The sequence below is a fragment of the Parathielavia appendiculata genome, assembly GCF_033297405.1.
Source record: "Parathielavia appendiculata strain CBS 731.68 unplaced genomic scaffold N657scaffold_3, whole genome shotgun sequence".
Taxonomy (NCBI): domain Eukaryota; kingdom Fungi; phylum Ascomycota; class Sordariomycetes; order Sordariales; family Chaetomiaceae; genus Parathielavia; species Parathielavia appendiculata.
This window is the reverse complement of record NW_026944222.1, coordinates 1,035,970-1,057,139: the sequence shown is the minus strand read 5'-3', so window position 1 is coordinate 1,057,139 and position 21,170 is coordinate 1,035,970. Positions and strand designations below refer to the sequence as shown.

The 21,170-nt window shown below is 56.5% G+C and overlaps 9 protein-coding genes across 9 annotated transcripts; 4 read left to right on the top strand and 5 right to left on the bottom strand.

Annotated features, from left to right (window-relative positions):
* The first annotated feature begins 108 nt into the window (after window positions 1-108).
* N657DRAFT_279901 (S-adenosyl-L-methionine-dependent methyltransferase) lies at window positions 109-1,520 on the top strand. The gene has a single exon (XM_062786593.1). It carries the CDS (start codon window positions 508-510, stop codon window positions 1,255-1,257), a length of 750 nt encoding a protein of 249 aa, XP_062649585.1. The 5' UTR covers window positions 109-507; the 3' UTR covers window positions 1,258-1,520.
* A 37-nt stretch (window positions 1,521-1,557) lies between these two features.
* N657DRAFT_678859 (uncharacterized protein) lies at window positions 1,558-1,898 on the bottom strand (the record flags this gene model as incomplete). Its single annotated transcript, XM_062796119.1, has 2 exons — window positions 1,558-1,768; window positions 1,867-1,898. The coding sequence occupies 2 exons, from the start codon at window positions 1,896-1,898 to the stop codon at window positions 1,558-1,560; spliced, it is 243 nt and encodes an 80-aa protein (XP_062649584.1).
* A 1,961-nt stretch (window positions 1,899-3,859) lies between these two features.
* Window positions 3,860-5,003, top strand: N657DRAFT_708913 (uncharacterized protein). Its single transcript, XM_062797411.1, has one exon. It carries the CDS (start codon window positions 4,097-4,099, stop codon window positions 4,727-4,729), a length of 633 nt encoding a protein of 210 aa, XP_062649582.1. The 5' UTR covers window positions 3,860-4,096; the 3' UTR covers window positions 4,730-5,003.
* On the bottom strand, window positions 4,833-5,003 carry N657DRAFT_532610 (heterokaryon incompatibility; the record flags this gene model as incomplete). The annotated part of the gene is made up of 1 exon (XM_062787742.1): window positions 4,833-5,003. A coding segment is annotated over one exon (171 nt), but the record flags the coding sequence as incomplete, so codon positions are not given.
* Window positions 5,004-5,116: 113 nt separating this feature from the next.
* Window positions 5,117-5,583, bottom strand: N657DRAFT_670005 (uncharacterized protein; the record flags this gene model as incomplete). The annotated part of the gene is made up of 2 exons (XM_062795515.1): window positions 5,557-5,583; window positions 5,117-5,482 (listed from the first exon to the last, which is right to left on the bottom strand). A coding segment is annotated over exon 2 (255 nt), but the record flags the coding sequence as incomplete, so codon positions are not given.
* Window positions 5,584-6,599: 1,016 nt separating this feature from the next.
* On the top strand, window positions 6,600-10,313 carry N657DRAFT_591602 (alpha/beta-hydrolase). Its single transcript, XM_062789913.1, has 2 exons — window positions 6,600-9,009; window positions 9,082-10,313. Exons 1-2 carry the CDS (start codon window positions 7,095-7,097, stop codon window positions 10,143-10,145), a joined length of 2,979 nt encoding a protein of 992 aa, XP_062649580.1. The 5' UTR covers window positions 6,600-7,094; the 3' UTR covers window positions 10,146-10,313.
* Window positions 10,314-12,643: 2,330 nt separating this feature from the next.
* N657DRAFT_642558 (uncharacterized protein) lies at window positions 12,644-15,353 on the bottom strand. The gene is made up of 5 exons (XM_062792369.1): window positions 14,816-15,353; window positions 14,470-14,756; window positions 14,224-14,414; window positions 14,038-14,170; window positions 12,644-13,972 (listed from the first exon to the last, which is right to left on the bottom strand). The coding sequence occupies exons 1-5, from the start codon at window positions 14,866-14,868 to the stop codon at window positions 12,720-12,722; spliced, it is 1,917 nt and encodes a 638-aa protein (XP_062649579.1). The 5' UTR covers window positions 14,869-15,353; the 3' UTR covers window positions 12,644-12,719.
* Window positions 15,354-16,043: 690 nt separating this feature from the next.
* Window positions 16,044-17,649, top strand: N657DRAFT_279818 (uncharacterized protein). Its single transcript, XM_062786592.1, has 3 exons — window positions 16,044-16,104; window positions 16,174-17,412; window positions 17,471-17,649. The coding sequence occupies exons 2-3, from the start codon at window positions 16,257-16,259 to the stop codon at window positions 17,551-17,553; spliced, it is 1,239 nt and encodes a 412-aa protein (XP_062649578.1). The 5' UTR covers window positions 16,044-16,104; window positions 16,174-16,256; the 3' UTR covers window positions 17,554-17,649.
* A 1,337-nt stretch (window positions 17,650-18,986) lies between these two features.
* Window positions 18,987-20,990, bottom strand: N657DRAFT_654346 (MFS general substrate transporter; the record flags this gene model as incomplete). The annotated part of the gene is made up of 8 exons (XM_062794497.1): window positions 18,987-19,156; window positions 19,239-19,678; window positions 19,743-19,873; window positions 19,935-20,340; window positions 20,406-20,526; window positions 20,585-20,682; window positions 20,746-20,828; window positions 20,895-20,990. The coding sequence occupies 8 exons, from the start codon at window positions 20,988-20,990 to the stop codon at window positions 18,987-18,989; spliced, it is 1,545 nt and encodes a 514-aa protein (XP_062649577.1).
* Between the last annotated feature and the right edge of the window lie 180 nt (window positions 20,991-21,170).

Genomic DNA, 21,170 nt, shown 5'->3' with positions numbered 1-21,170 from the left:
ATTCGGACATCTGGTGCAACGCCGGCTCGGTCCGCGTGCAGCTTACCTCAGACCCAAAGGCGGATATTTGCTGACATTGTCCAATAAATACTCCATTCGAACCATCAGGCTGAATGCAACCATTTTCGCCGCCAGTGATATATTCAAAGGAGAGCCTGAGAAGCTCTGACTAGGGCAGCCTAGCCATTGAGCAAACTACTAGAAGAGCTGACTCGGAACCATTTTCATTTTCAAGTTCCTCTGACGTCGTAGTGATAGCAAGGAGTCCAGCCCCTCATAACCCATACAAGCTCCAACGAAGACTCGTCAGCTAGAGCCTCGACTACCCCTCATCAAGCTCAACTCCACCCCAACTTCCAGGCCACGGATCCCTTCTGCCTTGGACGCTCGGAGACAATTCGGGCACTTGTTACTGTAGCACAATCTGCGTTTTAATTATGTAGGGGACCGTCCCAGGCCAACCACAGCGCGACACACCGCCGCGAATCGCATCTCAGGACCGTCAACATGACATCGGCCAACAACACCCGCTTCAGCGCCGAAGCGCTGACATGGGACTCCAACCCGGACGTGCAACTCGCCACGGCCCTCGCGCACAAAGCCTACCTCGCCCACCTTCCCCCCGCACCCACCCTCTCCACCTACAACGTCCTGGACCTAGGCTGCGGCACCGGCCTCCTCTCGCTGGCCCTCGCCCCCTCGGTCCTCTCCGTCACGGCAGTTGACGCAGCGGAGGGCATGATCGCCGCGCTGGAATCCAAGCTCGCCTCCCCAGATACTAACAACAACAACATCAACAACACTCCCAGAAATGTCCTCCCCGTCTGCGCCCTCCTGCAGGACCCAGACGACCCGCGCCTCGCGACCGACCCGGCAACGGGAGAAACCGTACCTACGGGGCGACGGTTCGACCTGGTCGTGTCGCACCTCGTGCTGCATCATATCCCCGACCTTCCTGCGCTGCTCAAAACGATCCACGGGTGTCTTGTGCCCGGGGGCAGGGTGATGGTGACGGACTTTGAAGACACGGGGCCTGAGGCGAGGCGGTTCCATCCCGAGGGCAAGATGGACGGGGTGGAGCGGCATGGGATCACGGAAGGGGAGATGAGGAGGGTGATGGAGGGGGCTGGGTTTGCGGAGGTGAGGGTTGAGCGGGCGTTTGAGATGGGGAAGAAGGTTGAGACGGAGCCGGGAAGCGGGGTTCTGGGACCGGTGGTGGTGTTTCCTTTTTTGATTTGTGAGGGGACAAAAGGGTGATTTGGGAGGGAACGCCTCAGCGTGGTTGCTGCCCGAGTCGAGATACCTGTACTAAAGCACGTGGAACGGGGCATCATGCAACACTGAAGAGACCAAGTCGATCCAAGGCTAGCAAGAGTCCTGCTCAAACCAGCCCCCATATCTGCTTACCCGTCCTCTTTTCTTGAACAGTTCCAGCCAGCGGAACTAAACCAATACCCCTCTAAGCCTTAGCCACCCCCCCTTATCAGCCCTCGGACCAGCCCAGGTACCCCTCTCCTCACCCTCCCCACCTCATAGTTCTTTTCCAAGACTTCCATCTCACATGCCAGTCTTGCCCGCGCGGGTGCAGGAAATGACGTTGCCCTTGGTCTCAGCTTCATGGTACGAAAACTTGAGGCCTCGCCAGCACTGAGCCTTGAGCGAAGTCGCCGTCCACCTGGAGGGGCTCGAGATGTTGACGATAATCTTGTTGCCGGACTCGGTGTAGGGGATGCCCATTTCCCTGAGTTTGGCCTTGACGTCGGTCATGCTTAGGGAGATGGGGATGGATGTGTCAGTCCGGCAAAGTCCAGTCACTGCTGAGAAGATGGACGGATTGGGCATTGGTCAGGGTGGGTGGGTGCGTACCAGACGCCGCAAGCCTTCACGGTGATGGGCATTTTTGCGGATGGTTTTGTCGCTTGGAATGGATTAGTTTGAAAGCGGTTCGCTGGTGCGTTGCTTTTAGGGATGAGCAGGTGCGTGCTTTATTGAGATTGTTGCTGTTGTGAGTTGAGGATGTTGTGAGGGAAGAGCATCGAGGGCGGGACAGGAAGGTCACTTTATATTCGTCGACCTGCTCAGGCCGTCTGCGAGAACTGGCCCCGACAACAACATGGCGATACTGTCCGCCTCCTCGGACTCCTTTTGGGCCGGAGGCGTTGGGTAGTGAAACTGGATGGAGCGAGACGCCGCACACGATGGACCCGACTTTGGCCGTTGCTTGTCGCGGGCTTGGTAGTGCACTCCCCTGGGACTGCATACATGCCGCCTTGCCGGGCCAAAAACGCCAGGTAGTGAGGTGTCGTGGTATGATCCCTCGGCCTCTGACACTGGACACATCCTGCCCGGAACGTAGGAGGCCGCGCCAGTCCGACCACGGGCATCCACCTTCTCAAGGAAGTTTCTGTGCTTAGTTGCCTGCTGCAACAGCATCGAGAAATCAGAGTGGTGAAGTTCCCCTAGGTCTATTTTTGGGTCTGCCCACTGGTGCGGCAGTGTATGATGGTCGTGAAAGTGGGCACGTCGGGGGATGCGGCATAGCTAGCCTGGCCTGGAACTTGGAAGCTGGGATGTCCTAATACATGTAAGGCCCAGGTAAACCGCCTGAGCGAGGTGGTTACTATTGCCAAGCTGGCTGTCCCCGGTCTGCTCCCTCTCGACTGTTATTCGAGTCCAACACGACGGCTCATGCAGGCATACGAGAATGCGACCGTACAGGCACGGGGAGGGCAACTGCCTGGGTCCCTCTTTGCACCTGAAGTACCCGGTCAACTATTGCTCCAACCACGAATGGGACCTCCTTGCGTATGATCAAGCTAGCTATCATGTTCTCAACGTAGCATCGATGGTGGACCGCCAATTTCAACCACAGAGCCCTAGCCGATTCCTTCGTTTCCCCACGTGGGTGACAACGGCACATCATATCTCGCGCAGATATAGGTTAGGCAGCCGGATTCCTGCATCGGTAGCTTAATCCTAAGACGGCCGTGCTGTTGGCCCCGGCAGGCCAGCAGCTGCCCTGGGCTAACCCAAGCAAGGCGTCGTCCGACAATCCAATTCGATGGCGCGACAGCCCCTGAGACTTGATCCAACACTGCAACACGGCACCCTCGGACTTAATTCTTCTTCCTGAACCAGATTCGCGTCCGGTTCCCTCTCGCATGCCGAGGTCCACTTTTGACTTTTGATTCCAGGGTATATTGGTGATGGCATTATTGGCCGCAGGAAGCCTGGATCCGCTGAGATACCGTGGTAGCACAGCATTTCAAACCAGGATGAAATCCTCACTCTGTCCCTCTGGAAGTGCCTCGAGCACTTCGCGATGCATAATATCAAGCACATAACACTTCCCCAATAACGCGAAAGTACCATTCCGCTTGGCTCGGAGGACAAAGGGGACAGCAGCTCCAGCAATGACATACACAGCGTCGCCGATCGACATCGTCTTTGGCATCGAGGTATCACATGCCCGTTGGTAAAATACGGGTCCGCAAATGAGGACAGAATCTTGGCGTGGCTGTCATGATCCGCTATGTCCGGGGCAATCGCTGAGACGGTGCCCACGCGGATGCCTTTGAGCAAGAGTCCATGTTTGTTGCGTGTGTAGCGCCGTTGTATCATACTCTGCAGGCCACCTGGCACAGCTGCCCACACCCGGTCCAGGGTTTTCCATCACACATCGTTCCCGCTGCAACGCGTCTCCAGCGGTCGTCGCAAATAAGAATGTATTTTGTCCACGCGCACGATGGAGGCCGGTTCTACCCATTGCGTTGCGGCACAGAATCCCTCTAGGGACAACAGCGGCGCCGCCTCGTGCGGCGAGTCCCAATCGGGGATCCAAGAGGGGCAATGCAGTATGTTTCGCCTTGCCGATGTGGCTCAGAAAGGAAAGCTCGGGTTTGTTAACAATAAGACGCGATGGCCACTCATCCAGCATTAGCGGCTCTTGCGCTCGTGGAGAATTTCAGATCCGCGACTGAGCAGAAACGTAGTGTCTTCCTGGGTTGTAATCCTGTACTTGACGACGGTTAGGTAGAGTAGCTCGATCTGATTCTTGACGGCGGGGAACACAATCTTTTGGCCGTCATCGTGGGCAATGCCTGTCAGGGCCAGGACTTTGTCGACGGCCTCGGTCGCTTGCGTAGGCCGCAGCACCGGGAGAAGTGCTTTCAAACGGGATCGATTATGGCAGCTTAACAGGTTGAGAACTGGCTCCGGCTCTCTGTCTAGTTCTGTGAAACTCGGCGGTTCCCGAATTGAATTGCGGGTGTGTTATGCTCTCAATGAAAGCGAAGTCCCTCCGGAACTGGCCGCGGCGGACGACGCTCTCGGCAATCGAGCGGGCGGGCACCTTATGCCAGCCCGGGCCGTAGTATGTTGTTTGCGACACGGTGAATTGGATGCTTCCCAAAGTATATTCCATGAACGAGTCCAATCTCCATATACCACTTTTGCCTCTTGTCCCATGACAGACTCTTGGAACGTCCAAGCGCGGCGGAACCAAGGCGTGTGCTCGAGGAAGTGGTTCAGATGCTGTAAACCATCGAGGCTGAACCTACTGTGGCCCATATGTTTCACCCGCCGGGGGCCGAGCGCAAGAAATCGCCGCCGCTCGCCCTCCAAATGTCGCCTTAAAGGAAGAACCGTTCGCCACCAGGCGGCGGCTGTACCGCTGCAGCGCGGCCTTGGCCACGAGATTGAGGAACCGCGTCGTCCAACAATCAAGTGAAGAATCCGTCTCGCTCGCTGGGATCGATGCACTGGAGTATCATGCATAGGTCGATACAGCCGAAGACGTGGTCGACGTCGTGTCCGGCCGTCGCCGCGTCCCTCAGCCAGATCACAACGGGCGAAGCGCCTGCGTAGATCTCTGTCATCAGTCTGATCTGCGCGCCCTTCTCGACTTCATCCTTCTGGTTGATGCAAATTTGGTCGATCCAGAGCCGCCGCGATTCATCCCGGAGCCGAAGATGCCGCAGGAGCCTGTGCAGGTTGTCCGTGACCTTGAAGTTTGTTGGTGACTTTGACCATCAAGGCAAAATCTTTGTCGTAAACCATGGGCACGCGCCAATTGCAGGTAATGCTGTGCTGTCGCTTCACATCTCCCTAAACGTACGACACAGCCTCGTAGGACTCCCCACCTCTCAGTGCTTGCTGGCTGAGGGAACATATGATGGGATCGTCACCGGCGCCGGGGACCAGGTCGATGACACGGATCCACCCAGGGCCGAGTTGATCCGTTTGATCGTAACAGAACTTGGGAACCCGACCCTTGGCTGACAAACGATTCAGTTCGCTGCCCGTCTCCGTCACCCTGCCGATGCTGGTCTCCACTTCTGGTGTCAGCCAAGATGGTCTGGTGCTGGAGGCCATTGTCTGGGCCCACGTAACAGAGCTGTATCGTTGTAATTAATGTAGCTCGAGGCGAGTGAAATCAAGATGAGTGGGCTGAGACGCGAAGTCTGTGATGCTCTTATGGTGCCTTTCCTGACGTTGGCGAAATTCACCTCAATTGAGAGTCTAAGAAGATGAATGATGTGGCGCTTGCTAACGTACCCAGCCACAAGACTGAATGGTCCTGCGAGTCCTACTCTGTAGGTAGGTAGTCCCGTGAAGCCACCTGCATGTCTTGCTGTGCTTCAAGTGCCTCTCCTTTCTCGAAGATAGGACGCTGAACACTTGAAGAACGCAGCCACCAAGCCGATGCTAAAACCAAGTCAAGAGGCAACAGTTGGTGGCGTGAAAAGGGAAAAGAGTAGAGGGCTTGTACGAGTTGATGACCGAACGTCAACGAATCGGATGTAGTTAGCGTGCCAAGGCCCTATAGGTTTCGTGCCTCTGGGCGAAATAAATTCCTTCCTTCCGTCCTTCCTTCCTCTCCTTTCTCTTTTATCGTTCGCATTGTTATCTTTAGCCATGCCATTTGAACATGGTCGCTACCGCCGTGCTCCAAGCCTATCTCGTCCATTGGGTTGAAACTCCAGGCAAACAACTTGCTGTTGTCGCAGGACCGTGGAACGGAGCATCCAAGAGGCGAAGAGCCCGCAAGTCCGCCTCCCTGCCTCGCGGGGAACATGCTGCTGAAGTTACAAAGGCGTCTCCCAACAGGCGACAAGCGACTTGGCATGTGTGCTGATCTCTCTCTGGTCTTAAGGAAAAGCCTTAGTCATGAGGGACGTTGCCCGGCACATCGAGCGAGGAAACATTGAAAGTCACAGTATGTTAGCGGAAGGTCCGAGCTCAGCTGCATCATCTCCAGGGGAGAGCACGAGACACCTGTTTCTCAAACGGTCCGTGCGCGATTCTACTGGAGTTCATTTCGTCCCTCGCAGTTTCCCACGCATCCATTGATGCAATGCAACCCAGATTCCAATCTTCGCTTTGCTGTGGACTCTCGGGATTGCCTGAGCATTGGACCCACATCCATCAGGGGCAATTTGCGGTCCCTGGGATGTGGATTTGCCTTTGGCCGCCAGTTTGCTCCACATTCTTCCTTTCCCAGCCCTGGAATTTTCTTTTCTCCGTCTATTCGCAACCCGTGACAAGCTGGGCCGTGCATTTCTTGGTGGTCAGCTTATTCCGCTGCATGGCGCCGGCAAACCGCATTTCTGGCTGTGCTCATCCAACTGATGAGCGGGATTGCTACCGCTGTCGCTGTCGTGCACCGCGATCGTCTTAACCATTCTAGCCGGTACGGTGCATCGGCATTCTTGCTAGCTTGACTCCTCGCTCAGCATTGCCGTTCGTCCCAAGTTTGCTGTGTACTAACCGCTTAGTCCGACTTCGCCCAGACCCACGGCACGCTCAGACACACCCGCTATATCGACGCCAGGTCTTTCTCTGCAGCATGCAGGTTTGCATCTCCTGCAGGTGCCATTCTCAGCCATTCCGCAAGCTCGCACACTGCACATGTCTCCGAGACAATCGGTCAAGCCAACGTTGTCGTCCTGAGACGTCCACACGCGTGTCGACTCGGCAACCCCTGAAACGGGTTCGCCGCCTCTCAACTCCTGCGCCGAGCAGACAAACCGGCCTAGCGACTACAGTACACATAATACCCGAGCCGCGCCTTTGGCGCCGGCGCTCCCGCCAGGATGGAGCAGATTTCCCTATCTTCCGCCCCGCCCCCTATCCCTCGCAGGTCCCGAGAACGGGACCGTGCCCGGCATCCGTCCCCTGACGCGGTCCAGCCCTCCCGTCGCCGAGACCCTTCCCACCCCGCTCCGACCGCCAATGCGAAGCGCGACAGAGACTATAACGACGTCTTTTCCGACTGGACGAGCCGAGACCGAGAGCGATACGCCGACCGATTTCTCCGAGACCCGGAGGACGACCAAGTCGGTCCTCTAGCCCCCGCATCGCCCGAGGTCATCTCGTCCCTCATAACGTCCCTCTCGGCCATCTCCAGGCCGGTGAGTAATCACTTTGACGGCCCATCCTACCTGAGCCCCATTGGTCTTGGGAGTCCGCTTTCATTGTCGATTCCCGGTTCGCCCAGCGGCGGCTCTTTCGGGGTTGATTATGGCGCCTATGCCCAGCCGTCACTGAAGGAGTTGAAAGAGGAAAATGTCCCTCTAGAGGAGCTTCCGGCAAGCGCTCCGGTCATCCGGACATCCAAGCCACCCAGCGGCTTGTCATCGCTGACCGCGCCGAAAAGCCCCGGGGCCCGAGACTCACTGAAGGGCCTCCTTTCGCGGCGGAGCAGTGGAGGCGTTTCGCGTCCATCAAGCAAGGGGTCGCTGACATCCGGCGCCGATAGTATTGGAAAGCCCAGCGTTGAACGCAGTCAGGAGCCCCTGTCTCCAGGTGTCGAATCGCACGGTCCAAAAAAGCAACAGTCACACGACAGCTGGGGTAAGAAGGGTACCCGGAACCAGCGTGGCTTGATGTACATGAGCAGCAGGGAAAGACTGCGGGAAAAGGAGGCCGAGAAGAGGCGCGCGAGCATTGGCGCTGTTGGCGGGAATTTGAGCAGACTCAGCTCAGCGAGCGGTCCCACGACTCCGCACCTCGATCCGCTCGCCGCAGAATCCATCATAAACGAGGAGCCAAACGGGGACTTGGCGATCGGTTCACCAGACGGCCTGGCGAACCCAGGGTTAATCCCCACTAGAGATTCGTCGCTGAGGAAGACTGGGAACGGCACCAAAAGATCGTCGGCAAGAACCTCGAGGACCTCGAAACGAGATAGTGAGGGCGGCGCATACGGTACGATTCCCGAACTGGAGGAACACGCCGCCGGCACCCGTGGCTCGCGCGCCGAGATAGCAAAACGTCGTCCTACCGGGACGAGACAGGGCCAGCAGGTCGATCCTTTGAACCTCTCCGCCGCCTTGCCACAGGAGAACTCGGCTACCCTGAGCAAACCGGCTCCTGAAATTTCCAGCACGAGTCCTTTCACACCTGCCGTCGCCATGTTCCCTGACATCGACGCTGTTGACGATGGCGCGCCTTCTCCTGCCGTGGCGCAGAGTCGCCGCCGGGACAGGGAAGCGAGCGCCGAATACAGGCGACGCTCCGGTCGCCTGACACCTGATCTGTTTGGCGGATACGCAAGTGAAGGCGGTGGTGCGTCCGTCAAGGTGAAGCGCACCAGCACTAAGACCAAGCGGCGGTCGGGAGCAGTTAGCCCCACGCCAGACAGCACGACCGAGCAGGGTGTTCCCACTGGGAACAATAGGCTCGGCGACCAGCCCCACGTGGCCTACGAAAGGCCGCGAAGCGCCGACAGCGTCGATGACGCCGTCGAGAGCTACCTGTGTAGCCCCCGGCTGAGTCAAAAGATCAAGCATCCTCAAACCGGGCGCGTCATCAGCTTTAGCGAAGTGGGAGACCCCAACGGCAGCGCCGTCTTTTGCTGCGTCGGCATGGGTCTGACGAGATACATCACGGCCTTTTACGACGAGCTGGCCCTGACCCTGAAGTTGCGCCTGATAACCCCAGATCGCCCGGGAGTTGGTGACAGCGAGCCGTATGCCGACGGTACTGCGACGCCACTCGGCTGGCCTGGTATGTAACGTTTCCTCCCGAGATGCTATCCGGCTTTGTATGTGTTTTGTTTGACTAACGCCCAATCAATAGATGATGTGTACGCGATTTGTCAGTCACTCAAAATCACCAAGTTCTCCATCCTCGCCCATTCAGCCGGCGCCATCTATGCCCTCGCCACAGCACTCCGCATGCCCCAGCATATCCGTGGCAGGATACATCTGCTCGCACCCTGGATACCACCGTCGCAAATGAACGTGTTCGGGGCAAGTGAGAAGACACCGCTACCTCCAACCAACGCTATTCCTACCAGTCAAAGGATATTAAGGGCTCTTCCGACGCCGATTCTGAAGGCTGCCAACAGCAGCTTCATGACGGCCACAAGCTCCAGCATCACGAGCTCCCTGCCCAAGCAGAAGCGGACGAAGCGGGACAAAAAGGGCGCAGCTGGGGGGAAAGAGAATAAGGATCAGCCAAAGGGCATGTTCCACGGGGGATCGGAAAACAAGGAGAACCTTGACCACGAAACCTCAAAGCAGTATCCAACAATACCGGGTGCCGAAGAGGATATGGAGGGGATCCGGCCGGCTGGCAAGAATCCCAGCTTGGCAGGCTCGTCTCAGAACCACGGCATTGGCCATCGCCACCGCCGATCCAACTCGTCTCATCAAGGGTTCCGCCGGCAGCACCAGCAGCCCGAAAAAGACGATCACATTCTCGCGACGGCCGCCGCCCTGGCAAGTTCGCAGGTAGCCGACCGCGAGCGGCAGGAGTTGTACGACAACCGCCTGACGCACGCCATCTGGCAGCTGTCGACCACGGGCGCCAACCCGGCCGTCGACCTGCTGGTGTGCCTCGAGCGGCGGCACACCATCGGATTCAGGTACGTCGACATCACGCGGCCCGTCGTCATCCACCACGGCAGCCGCGACACGCGGGTGCCAGTCGACAATGTGAGGTGGCTGGGCAAGACGATGCGCCGGTGCGAGGTGCGCGTGCTCGAAGGCGAGGGCCACGGCCTGATGGCCAGCGCGCAAGTCATGGGCGGCGTGCTGATGGAGATTAGTCGTGAGTGGGAGGAGTGGTCTCGTGTGACGGGGGCGACCAAGAGGGAGCACGAGAGGGCGAGGAGGAATACGGTTGGGCAGGGAAGGTGAGGGCGAGTTGGAGTTTGTTCGATCTTGGTTGTCGCTGGGAGCGGCGGGGAGGGGGGCGATATCCTTGGGATTGGATATTACCCGCAAACTGAACTCTGATCTTCGCTTTTCCGGAAATTTTTCACGAACCTTGATATAATCACTAATACATGAAATCGAATTGGAATACCCGTTCAACTCATCTATTGACCTGTCCATTGTCGTCTGAGCAGCTCTCAAAGCTCCCTATACCGCATCCTCTTCAAACCGCTTTTGCCTCCTTTTTCCTGACCGTCTCTACCTACTGGCAACTCAAGGTCCAACAATCCTCGAGCGCCGGCTAGTCAATCAGTGGCACTGGCCGTCATACCGACCGACGGTTCCCCAACAACCCAGGTGGCAGAACACGCCGGTCGTCTTGATCTCGGTCCACGACGCCGGGCCCGACGACTTGGGAATCACCTCGAACAGGGTGTTCCACTCCTTGACCTCGCACGTGTCGGTCCGGCCGCAGTCAGCCTGCGATGTCGGCCTGGTTCCACTGGTGCGCTGTTGTCAGGGCGCAGGGAGTGAGAGACAGCGGCTAGAAACATTGAATGCCGCACGCCGTTGAGGTTTTTTATTTTTTTTCTATTGTTTTTATATATATCTTGATTGATTGATGGGGGTGGATGGTTTAGGTGGTTACTTACATGGATCGTTGACCAGCCGGTGTCCGCAGGCGAGTAACTTGTCGGCCATGACGCTGGTGAGGCCCCCAGTAGAGACGATCGTGTCGAGGACGGTGGAGGGCTTCATTATGTCGAAGGGGGCGGCAAAAGCTTCTTGAGAATTCCTGGGCGATGGAACGTGGGTTTGACGGTGCTGTTTGAGTGCCAGGTGGTCTCAGGTTGGTGTTGGATGGTTGGGAGGTGATGGTGTTCGGTGATGCTGAGGAAACATTCAACATGATGCTCGAGTTACTGTTATAACGTGTTTGATAAGCGAGCACCGCGGATAAGCGAGCGCCGCACTTTTCTATCGCTTATCAAACACGTTATATATTTATTATTCCTACACCGCTGTGCCCTTGGGCTTGCCGGACCTTCAACAACTTACTATACAGGAAAACCGCGCGCTCGTGGGCCGGGTGAAAAACCCATATCGACAATCAAGGAAACGATCAGTGTGCGATCCTGCAAATACAAAGTGGGAAGGCCTCTTGGCCTTCGAAGGAAAGGGTATCAGACTGCGAGCTCCAGCTCCAGCCTCCTGGCCAGACCGTACATCGGCAGTTTCCCCGAGTCCATCAGCCAGTCCAGGATCCTCCCCGTTAGCCGTGCAGCTTTGGGACTGATTCCCTGTAGGACAGAATAAAAGTCCCTTCGCGTTCTGATTTCGGCTCTCTCCCATCTTCGAGTCAACGGTGGGGCCAAGCACCACATCACAAGGTGTTCGACAGTCTCTCGCCCCTCTCCACACTCGCATATAGGCGTCAGTACCTCTGGGACTCTTGGGACTCTCCTTTCGAATAAGAAAGCCCGAAGGCCTATGGCCCCGGTTCGAATCTGGATCAACAGTGAACTCTTCGCTCTGCTGAGGCCGTCGTGTCTCCTTAGGGTTTTGTCTTGGAACAGAGTCTCGTGCTGGTGGTCAAGGTCATCTGCGGGCCTCGTTGCTGTCCGGCCGTCTCGTTCCTTGAGCCACCTCTCTCTCCAGGCCTCCTCCATTACTCTGTCCGTGTCGGCAGTCCCTCCCGTCCAAACTGCAATTGTGTTAGCGGCTTCTTCTACCGCTGTGGGCTCCTGCGGCCCAAAGGCTCGCGGTCGGCCCCTGTTCTGTCTATATATACGACGTAAGGCAAGCTTCCCGCCCGTGTGAGAACCGAAGTTCGTTGAATCAGCCCACTATCTGAGTCGTGATGCCATACTTGACTGGCTCTTGCCATAAACACGAATCACGATGCTCCTTGCGGCCTTACCGTCGTTCTGCTGAACCTCTGCGTACCAGTTGGTGGAGTAATTCCCTTTCTTTGTCGTATACTGTTATTCGTAGCGACCTGTCGCCGATGCTTACGTGCCTCTATCCATTCTAGGGATACGAGTAGATGAGGTGGCGAATGGTCTGACTACGCGCATTCGCAGGTCGAGTCTGTTTACCTACATACATCCAGCGAGTCAAACTGTTCAATGTCAGAAGGGACCACGTGGGAGTATTCCTGGAAATCGTACGAGCCAGCATTGGCGCATGAGCGTATCATGATGCAGATGTAAAATCCCAGAGTGTCAGATACTCGGACCTTTGCCGACACGGCAAAATTGCCCCTTACATGCCGGCTACCAGGCAGGTACTCAAGACCCCTTAACGGGGCTCGAGCAACAGGTGAGATCGCCTCTATGCATGCGCTTTAGGGTACTCCGCACATTCCCCATTTGCGGTCTATGCCGGCTCAGGAGAAACAACGGGTAGATCCTTTCCAACTGCAAGAATGCTCCCCAGCAATATTAACCGGGCACCTAATTGAGCTAGCAGCGTCTTCACTTATATACCCTTGGACAAATACTGGAACCGTAAGCAGCATCGGCCCCACGATCATTAGTTAAAGGACCCTCCCGTTTAGGCACCACCAACCTCCAACATCCCCACTCCCTCGAAGTAACCCCTCAGCCCCTGAAAATCGCCGACATCTACCACGGCACCAACATACCCATCCGGTCTGATTACAGCACAGCATCCTTTCTGTCTGTCCAAATCCAAACGTTCATACACTCTGCCATGGCCCTCAAACACGCTCTCGGCATCAGCAAACACTCGCCAGTAGTCATACCCCTGGTCGCTGCTCCATGGCCGATACACCTCGTGCATTGCAAGCAACTCCACACTCGCCCGATCAGCACAGTGCACGACAAGCACCTCCACCGGGACCTTCTTCCACGCAGCCGAGTCGTCGCCCTCAGATGGCGTGGTCAGTCGCCCCAGGCCAGAGCCACGGTCCGCGAGGAACTTCCCCAGGCTCTGCACCCTGGCAAACTGATTCGCGCCGGCAATGTCCCCAGCGAAGATAATCACCCGAAAGGCACCGGTGGCTTGCATCCTTTTCTGGATGCGCACAGCAATGCCATCCGCCTGATAGACGACCTGAAAGTCCTGCAAGCGCTTGCCCGGAACCAGATCAGCCTTGAGCAGGCTGGGCCCAAGATCGTCCACGCCCCTAGGCAGCTGCACAACACAAGACTTGGGATACCGAATCGACAATCCCGTGGTGAACTTCATAGCGCGCAGCATCTCCGAATCAAACTCGGCCGACGGCGCAGCAAACAGTCTCAGATAACCCCTGTCAAAGGCAATGAGATCCTGCGCGACGGGCCTCCTCTCGCCTTCATACGTCCGCAGCAGGGCTTCTTCGGGCGCTGGCGCCGCACCATCCGCGGAGCGAGTTGATAGCCGCCACTGAAGCAAAAGCCTCAGCTTCCAGCCGAGGTTATACGCGTCCTGGATGGACGTGTTCATGCCCTGCCCGGCCTTGGGCGAGTGGGTGTGCACGGCGTCGCCAACGAGGAAGGCGCGCTCGTGGTATCGCGAGAAGTGGCTGCCGACGCGCTGACCCACGCGGTAGGCGGACCACCATGAGACGGCGCCTGCTTCCAGCGTGTAAGGGGAGATAATGTGGCGGGCGGCGGCCAGGATGCGGTCCAGGGTCCAGTCCTTTGGGTCAGGCAGGGCGCTGTTGCTGCCGCTGCCGACGGGGATGTAGAAGCGGACCTCCTTGTTGCTGCGGGGGACGATGAGGATAGTGCCCGTTGCGGAGCGGACGTAGCACACACGCCGGATGTCGGGAAAGTTGGTTTTGGGGACGAAGTCGACCACGCCTGGCCGGGGAGGGTCAGTAATGCTGATAAGGCTTGAGCAAACGAGTAGGTTTGGGGTGACTGACCAAAGACCGAGTCCGTCAAGTCGCCCTCAAGGACGACACCGAGTTGCTTCCTCAGCCAACTATGGGCACCGTCACAGCCGACGATGTACTTGGCGTGGATGTGCTCGTCAACGAGATTATGTCCGTTAACCCCCTGTTTCCGTTATTAGTGCTCACTATCTATTCCGCAACGACTGGGGCGCTTACGTTGGTCGTTGGTGACCCATTCGAGTTGTTGTCGCATTGTTTCTCACGAGTCAGGCCAGTTTTTACTGGGTAACCGTTGCCTTGATGGGAGCAAGAGGCGTCGATCTCGACGGTGACTGGGCACGTGCTGTATCGGATCGAGATGTTGCTATGGAACAGGAGATTTTGAAGCATGTGGTGCTCTACCCTGGCTGGAGACCAGTTAGCCCAAGTGAGGTCGTACGCACCAAGCAAACCGGAACTTACACTGCTGAAGCATCGTCTCCCTAACGGTGCCCAGCTCCTCGACCTTGTCCTGGATGACTTGCTCTCTCACGATGCCGCTGCGGCCATCCTCGCGCGGCCCCCAAATAGCAATCTCTTCGAGCCTCCATGACTCTGCCGCAATCTGCTGTCCAATGCCAAAAGAGTCAAGAATTTCGTTTGTGGTGCTCTTAAGGCCCTCGGCTTGGCCGCGAGGCGTAGGACCGGGCTTCTTGTCGACGAGGAGCACGCGGATCTCGGAGTTGCGGAACCAATTCGCCAATGCCAGCCTGGAGGGCACATGAACGGTTAGTGAATAACGACAATAAGCCACTGTCGTGCAGCATACCCAGCCGGCCCGGCTCCAATGATGAGCACGTCGACGGTAGTGGTTCCAACCATCGTCAGTAAGCCCGTCAAGCTGGATCTGGATCTAGATTTGGATCTGAAATACCAAAGGACCTTCGATTGAGGGATCTAGTCCAGACTCCAGAATCGTGAGGTAGGCTGGGTACAGGTCTGTACGGCTTCCTGAGATCTGGCAGGTCACTAATCGACCAAGTGAGGGTGGGTTAGGGGATCGGGGTCTAGCTAGGGGCGGCCCGCGGCTAGTCGGGGATCGGCGATCGCCACGGCGGGTGCGTGCCGCTCATTATCCATTTCAGCACCAACGTGCCTCAATTGATGGTCTTTTGAGGCCTGTCACAGCCTATGTGGTCGACGTTTGTTTGCGTTGTTGTTGATCGAGGGTGGGGAGGGATGTGCAGCACCTGAGCAAGACAAGCTCGATTTGGATCTTTGATGTGGAATGCTCCGCAAGGTTGCATGAAAGCGACCGCGTTCTGCGTGGAAATTAATGAGTGGCGTGATGAGGCCCATTACCTCCGTAGCTGATAAATCGAAGTATTCACGTTCAGAGGACCTCTGCTTCTCCCCACCTCGCGGAGTCCGCAACCATGCATGTTTCACATGAGTGCCTTGCCGACCAGAGGGGTTACCCAAATCGGGAAAATGCAGATCGGTGTGGGAGGAAAGCGGCTGGCTGGAATGGGGTTCCGCCTCGATGCGTCACTGCATGGCGGTGCCTGCAGCCGCCGAGGAGCCCAAGCGATTCCCGCTCGGGTGAGTCGGCGCTCTTTCAGACGTTCAGCTCAAAACAAGACCGCCATTTCATCGACCAGCTGCAAGCAATCCCTTGTCAGTCACATCAAAACATTGGCCTGCGTCATCAAAATTCGTCGAATTCGAGTGAATTGAAGCTGCCGGACGCGGTGCGCGCAAGCGGCCCACTGGTTTGGTTGGTTTCGACTCGACCGGTTTCAGCAACCACCCGACATATCCAGGGCCGTTGCATAGAAATTCCGCGGCCGCGTTACATCATCACTGGCCCGTCATGGCATCAACAGCCGGGAGCTAACAATGGATGGCTCTGACGAGGCTCATGGTTACCCAGTCTCGCTTCTCTGAGACTGTGAATACCACAGTGTGGATGTCCCTCCTTGAGTCGTCTCTCTCCAGAAGGGACGATGTACAAGTACCTGTACATGCTGTTCTATTGGAAGTCACCTTTTCAGCACCCGGCAGTGCACTTGTTGGAGTGCCGAGGCTGGCAAATGCAGATACGATGTCAACGTCAAAGTACGTCACCCAGAAGCGGTGAGCGGTGAGTGATGAAGGCCGTAGATAAACACTAACAACGTCCTCAAGTCTGTTGAAGCGAGCAACTGAGCTCTGGCGCCTTTGGTTGCGTCTACATCATCAGTCTACCGGCCCCCCTGAGATTAGACAATATGGCAGTCACACTCGAAGCGGAGCGGCCCAGCCAGCTCGGTCAAGTGCCGATTCAAACGGAGATTACGACCACGGAAAAGAACACCTCCTTTTCATGGGACGTGCCCCTTCCACTGCACGCCTGGCCCTCTTCGGAAACCAGGATCGTCGACATCCGTTCGTCTGATGCGTGCCCGTTGGACAATCTCGATGCCAGCATTATTGACGGTCTGACTCGCCCGCGCGGACACAAAGTTCTACCGTCACTGCTCGTGTGGGACCAAAAGGGGCAGACCCTCTACAGTGACGTCCTGGCGGCTGACGAGTACTACCCCTACCGAGTCGAGCATGAGCTGCTACAAGAGAGGGTCGATGAAATGGCCAGCACCATTGCTTTGTGCCGGACCGACCTGTTGGTTGAGCTCGGGGCAGGCAACATGTCCAAGACCGCCCAGCTTCTCTCCCATCTCGACAAATACCTACGCGCCCCAGTCATGTATTACGCCCTCGACGTCGACCAGGCCCAGCTAGAGAGGTCGTTGGTTCAGCTGAACGCGCGGACCAAGCTTCGGTGGATCACACCGTGCGGTCTGTTGGGGACCTACGACGACGGCGCCAAATGGCTTGCCCGGCCCGAGATGGCCGCCTTCCGCCGGACGCTGGTCTGGATGGGGAGCAGCATCGCCAACTGCGAGCAGCACGAGGCCAGCCAGCTGCTCGAGTCATTCTCCCAAGACCCGGACACCGGAACGCGCCAAAATTTGGCGGGCTTCTTGCTGCTAGTCGACGGATGCCAGGATGCCGGCCGCATCAACCTTGCCTACGACATCCCGAGCGGCGAGACTCGCCGGTGGATGTTGCACGCCCTCGAGTCCGCACGGCACCAACTCCACGGCAAAGGAGACGACGACGACGCCGAGATTGACCGCCTCCTAGCTGACGAAAACTGGCGCTTCGAGGGCCGATGGCATCCGGAGCAACAGCGCTACGAGAATTACCTCGTCCCGACCCGGGACTTGATCGGCGTCATCCAGGGCCAGCAGATTTGCCTTGAACAGGGCGAACGTATCAGACTCCTGGGGAGCGGCAAGTGGGCTGAGAACACCGTTGCCAGTGTGGTTTCCAAGCCGGGACTCGAGGTGAGGAAGGCTTGGCACCACGTCGAATTCAACTACGGTGAATTTCTCTTGGTGGTGTTCTCCGTTCGGACGAGCGCATGCTGACGGAGTTACAGGCGCATACTGGCTTCAGCCAACAATCAGGCGGCACGACAGTGGCGTTGACATGATGATGTCTGAGGCACCGCTCAAGGGGTGACGCGTTGAGCGCAGGTCCTGACCTGTGGCGGGTTGAAATCCTCGGAATCTTCCGAGAGGCTGCTGGAACCTGACGCATAACCATAACCGGGAAGGCGGGTGCACCCAACAAAACAAAAAAGGCAGGGGTAGGAATACCATCAGGTTGGGTTAGAGTACTAGGGGTAAATCGTGTTGGGGTTTTGATTCAAAAATGCAAGATGCGGATCGATCATCATCGATCATTGAGACCCTTGCGGTGCCTTTGGTTCACACCGGAAGCTGCATTGCCGCATCATCGCGCAGGCATTTCATAGTTCAAGCTATGTACTTGGACAAACCGGCGAACTCCAGACACGTATCCAATACCTAGGCCTTCCCGATATGACTGGCCCTTGATTTCAGGCCGCTACTTGTCGGTCAAGGCAACAGATGCGAACTTCAGCTGAGACACCCGCTGATCGCACCTGGAACCGTGTGCATGGCAGATTCAGTGGAACAATATATGCAGCCGATGTCTCATTCCGCCCTGTGAGTGAAACCTGTCAAATACGCATACTGTAGGTCTCATCACCCTTTTGGGAGTGAAACCTGTCAAGTATGTCTCATCACACCCGCCAATGCCGCCATTCCAGCCCAACAATCCATGACATTTCCGCCTGGTTTTCCATGGTGCCACTGGTGTCACATCTGTGGTGTGCCTCGAGACGTGGTTACTCCGACTTTGTACCTTAAGGTATATGATAAGCGAGCGGCGCGGACAAGCGAGCGGCGCACTGAGGGCTGTATAGACATTTTAGCTGCAGCACTAACAACGGAATTAAGCCGGAAATAACCTGATAGTGCTACAGCTAAATGTAAATGCAGCTCTTCCCAGTGCGCCGCTCGCTTATCATATAACTACGTTAGTTACCGTTACCTGAAAAAGTGAGAGATTTGCATATTGAGCAATGCTGCAACCCGTCATGACCGTGAGCTCAACAATCAGAATGCAGTTAGTGCAGCAGCTCTAGGCTATCTCAAGTGACTCAACTAAAGCTAACGGCGCTCAAGACACGAACCTGTCACGCAACGCAGGAGACATCTCATACGGGGTCTCACAATGTGGGACAATAATAGGTTGTGTTGCTACAGCGTGACTAACTCACATGAATTCCAGCGCTGCCATGAGAGGCCAAGCCAAAGATGCTTATCCTCTGCTACTCTCTCGTTGCTTCAGTGAGTGTAAATAACATCATGCTGATTGCCAACCTCACGTACATAATTATTCTAATCCGTATAGTTCCCAGTCAATCCTCATGTTCGCCTCTTAATATACTAGTTAGTCAGGTACTGTACACCGATCAGAAGGATATTCACGGTCGTCTTTACATACACCCCTTAGTCAGGCCGGGTGAGCCCCAGAGTGGCGGACGCGGAGGATCTTCAATTACCAGGCCACAACTAACGACTACTTTAAACCTCTCTCGATTGCAATGATGCGAAGGTGTTGTAGGTGGGTTCTGATGGCCCGCGGCACGACCTAGACTGTCGTCTTTGCCGGCAAGATTGCTCCTCGTCCAGCTTGTCTTCGCACATGAGCAAGCTCGCAAGCAATGCCAGGCAGCCAAAGACGAGTGAAAAAACTGCAGCCACTGTCAGCTTTCTTCCCAATGGTGGGTTCTCCCCCGGTCACAGGGGTGGGGGGTTGTTCTTGTTGCAACTCACGCCAAACATTGACAAAGCTCTTCGTGTACGCCCCCAGGACGACCTCGGCAATGTCCTCAGGCAGCTCATTGATGCGGTCAAAATTCGACGTCACTTCACGGATGATTCTGTCCGCCTCCGGCAGGCCAATGAGGGCCTTCCTCACCGTGCGCTCCACAAAGGTGCTGATCAGCATCGACGCGGCGCTGACGCCAAACAAACTCCCTAGGTTGAGGCACAGGTAAAAGCCCGACGTACCAACCGCCACTTGGAACGGCTCCAGGGCCGCCGTGAGGCAAATGTAGGCCGAAGAAAGCGAAACGCCGAAGCCCACACCAATCGGAAAGCCATAAAGTGTCTCGGCCCAGCCCGTCTCGCCGCGCCAGCGCATGAAGACGGCGAGGAAGCTGAGGTCGGAGAGGATAATGGAGGTGATGGTTATGAGGCGGTAGAGTCCCGTTCTGTTGTCCCATGTCAGTATAAAGGGATTGTTTTCCGACGATTGTTTGGGGGGTTTCGACGCACCGCTTAATGGCGAAGCCGCTGACCAAGCCGCCGACAACCGTTCCAAGGGTGATCACCAGCAACCTTATGGCCACTGTGGTGCTGGAGTCGCCGGCCGTCACTCTGAAGTAGAGTGGCACCGACGTGTACAGCTTCTCAAAGTTAGCATCGAAGCGAGTGACAATACAAGGAAACAACATTCACAAAACTCACAGCCATCTGAGCCCCCGTTTGCAGAAACTGGATGCCATACGAAGACACAACATTCCGCTCCACCAGTAATCCGAGCGGGATGATGGGTTCTTTGGCCCATATAGCTTCCACGAGTAAGAAGATTACCAGGAACGTGACCCACGTTGACATGGGAATCATGGTCGACATGTCGTGACCAATGCTGTCCGGGTTTGTCTGCAGACGATCGAGGAACAACAGTAAAGAAACGTTGGCAAGAGCCAGACTCATGGAACCGGAAAAGTCAATCCTCCTGAGCTTGGAGCGCCGGCAGTCTTCTGAATTCGGTTCGTTGGGGGTCTTTGGGATTGGGGGCGGGGGAAAGGACATCTTGCGCCAGATGAAGAGAAGGGCGAAAAAGTTAAGGGGGACTTGGTAGAGTAGGGCCCTGGTAACCGTCAGTCTCTGTCTCCCACTCGTCTTCAAAACAAACAGGCTTTGTTGTCTTCGTACCATCTCCAATTCGCTCTGTCAGCGATGAGCCCGCCAATCGAGGGACCGGCTGCGCGGCCGACCTGGTTGACGGTGTAAACGTAGCCCCGCCAGACGGCCACTTCTCGGAATGGGACAAGGTCTGCTTACTGTAAGTGTATAGCCCCAGGCAGAGGAACGTCTGTTGTGATGGTGCTCACCAACGATGAGCGTGGAAATGAGCACAGTGATGCCGGCATTTCCGATCCCGCATATGGCTCTTCCAAGCAAGATGCCCCAGAAGGAGAAGCCAGAGCCCCTATGAAACCATAGTCAGTACACAGCAATTGTATAAATGCATGCCCTGCCGGGATTATCTTACGCAAGCAAGCCACCGACGCAATAGCATGCATATGCCGTCAGAAGCAGCGGCTTCCTGCCGTAGATGTCACTGAATTTCCCGTACTGCCACCCGGTCGGTCAATACCCATGCTCGTGAATCACCATCCCTCGTCTCAGGGACAACCATACCAGCGGCTGAGCAGAGATGAGCCCAAGCAAGTACGCCGTAATGACCCAGCTCGCCGAACTCAACCTGTCAAAGTCGGAAGCAATGTCGCGGAACATGGCCAGGAGGATGGCGCTGTCCGAGTTGACGAGGAAGACGCCTGGCCGTCAGAACGTGAGCAAAAGGACACGGAGTGCATAGCCGAGATATGTGAGCTCCAAGCATACCGAGCAGCAACACCATGTTCTTCCTCCATTGTCCGCTATCCCACTCGTGACGGGAGCCGACTGTCAAGGCGG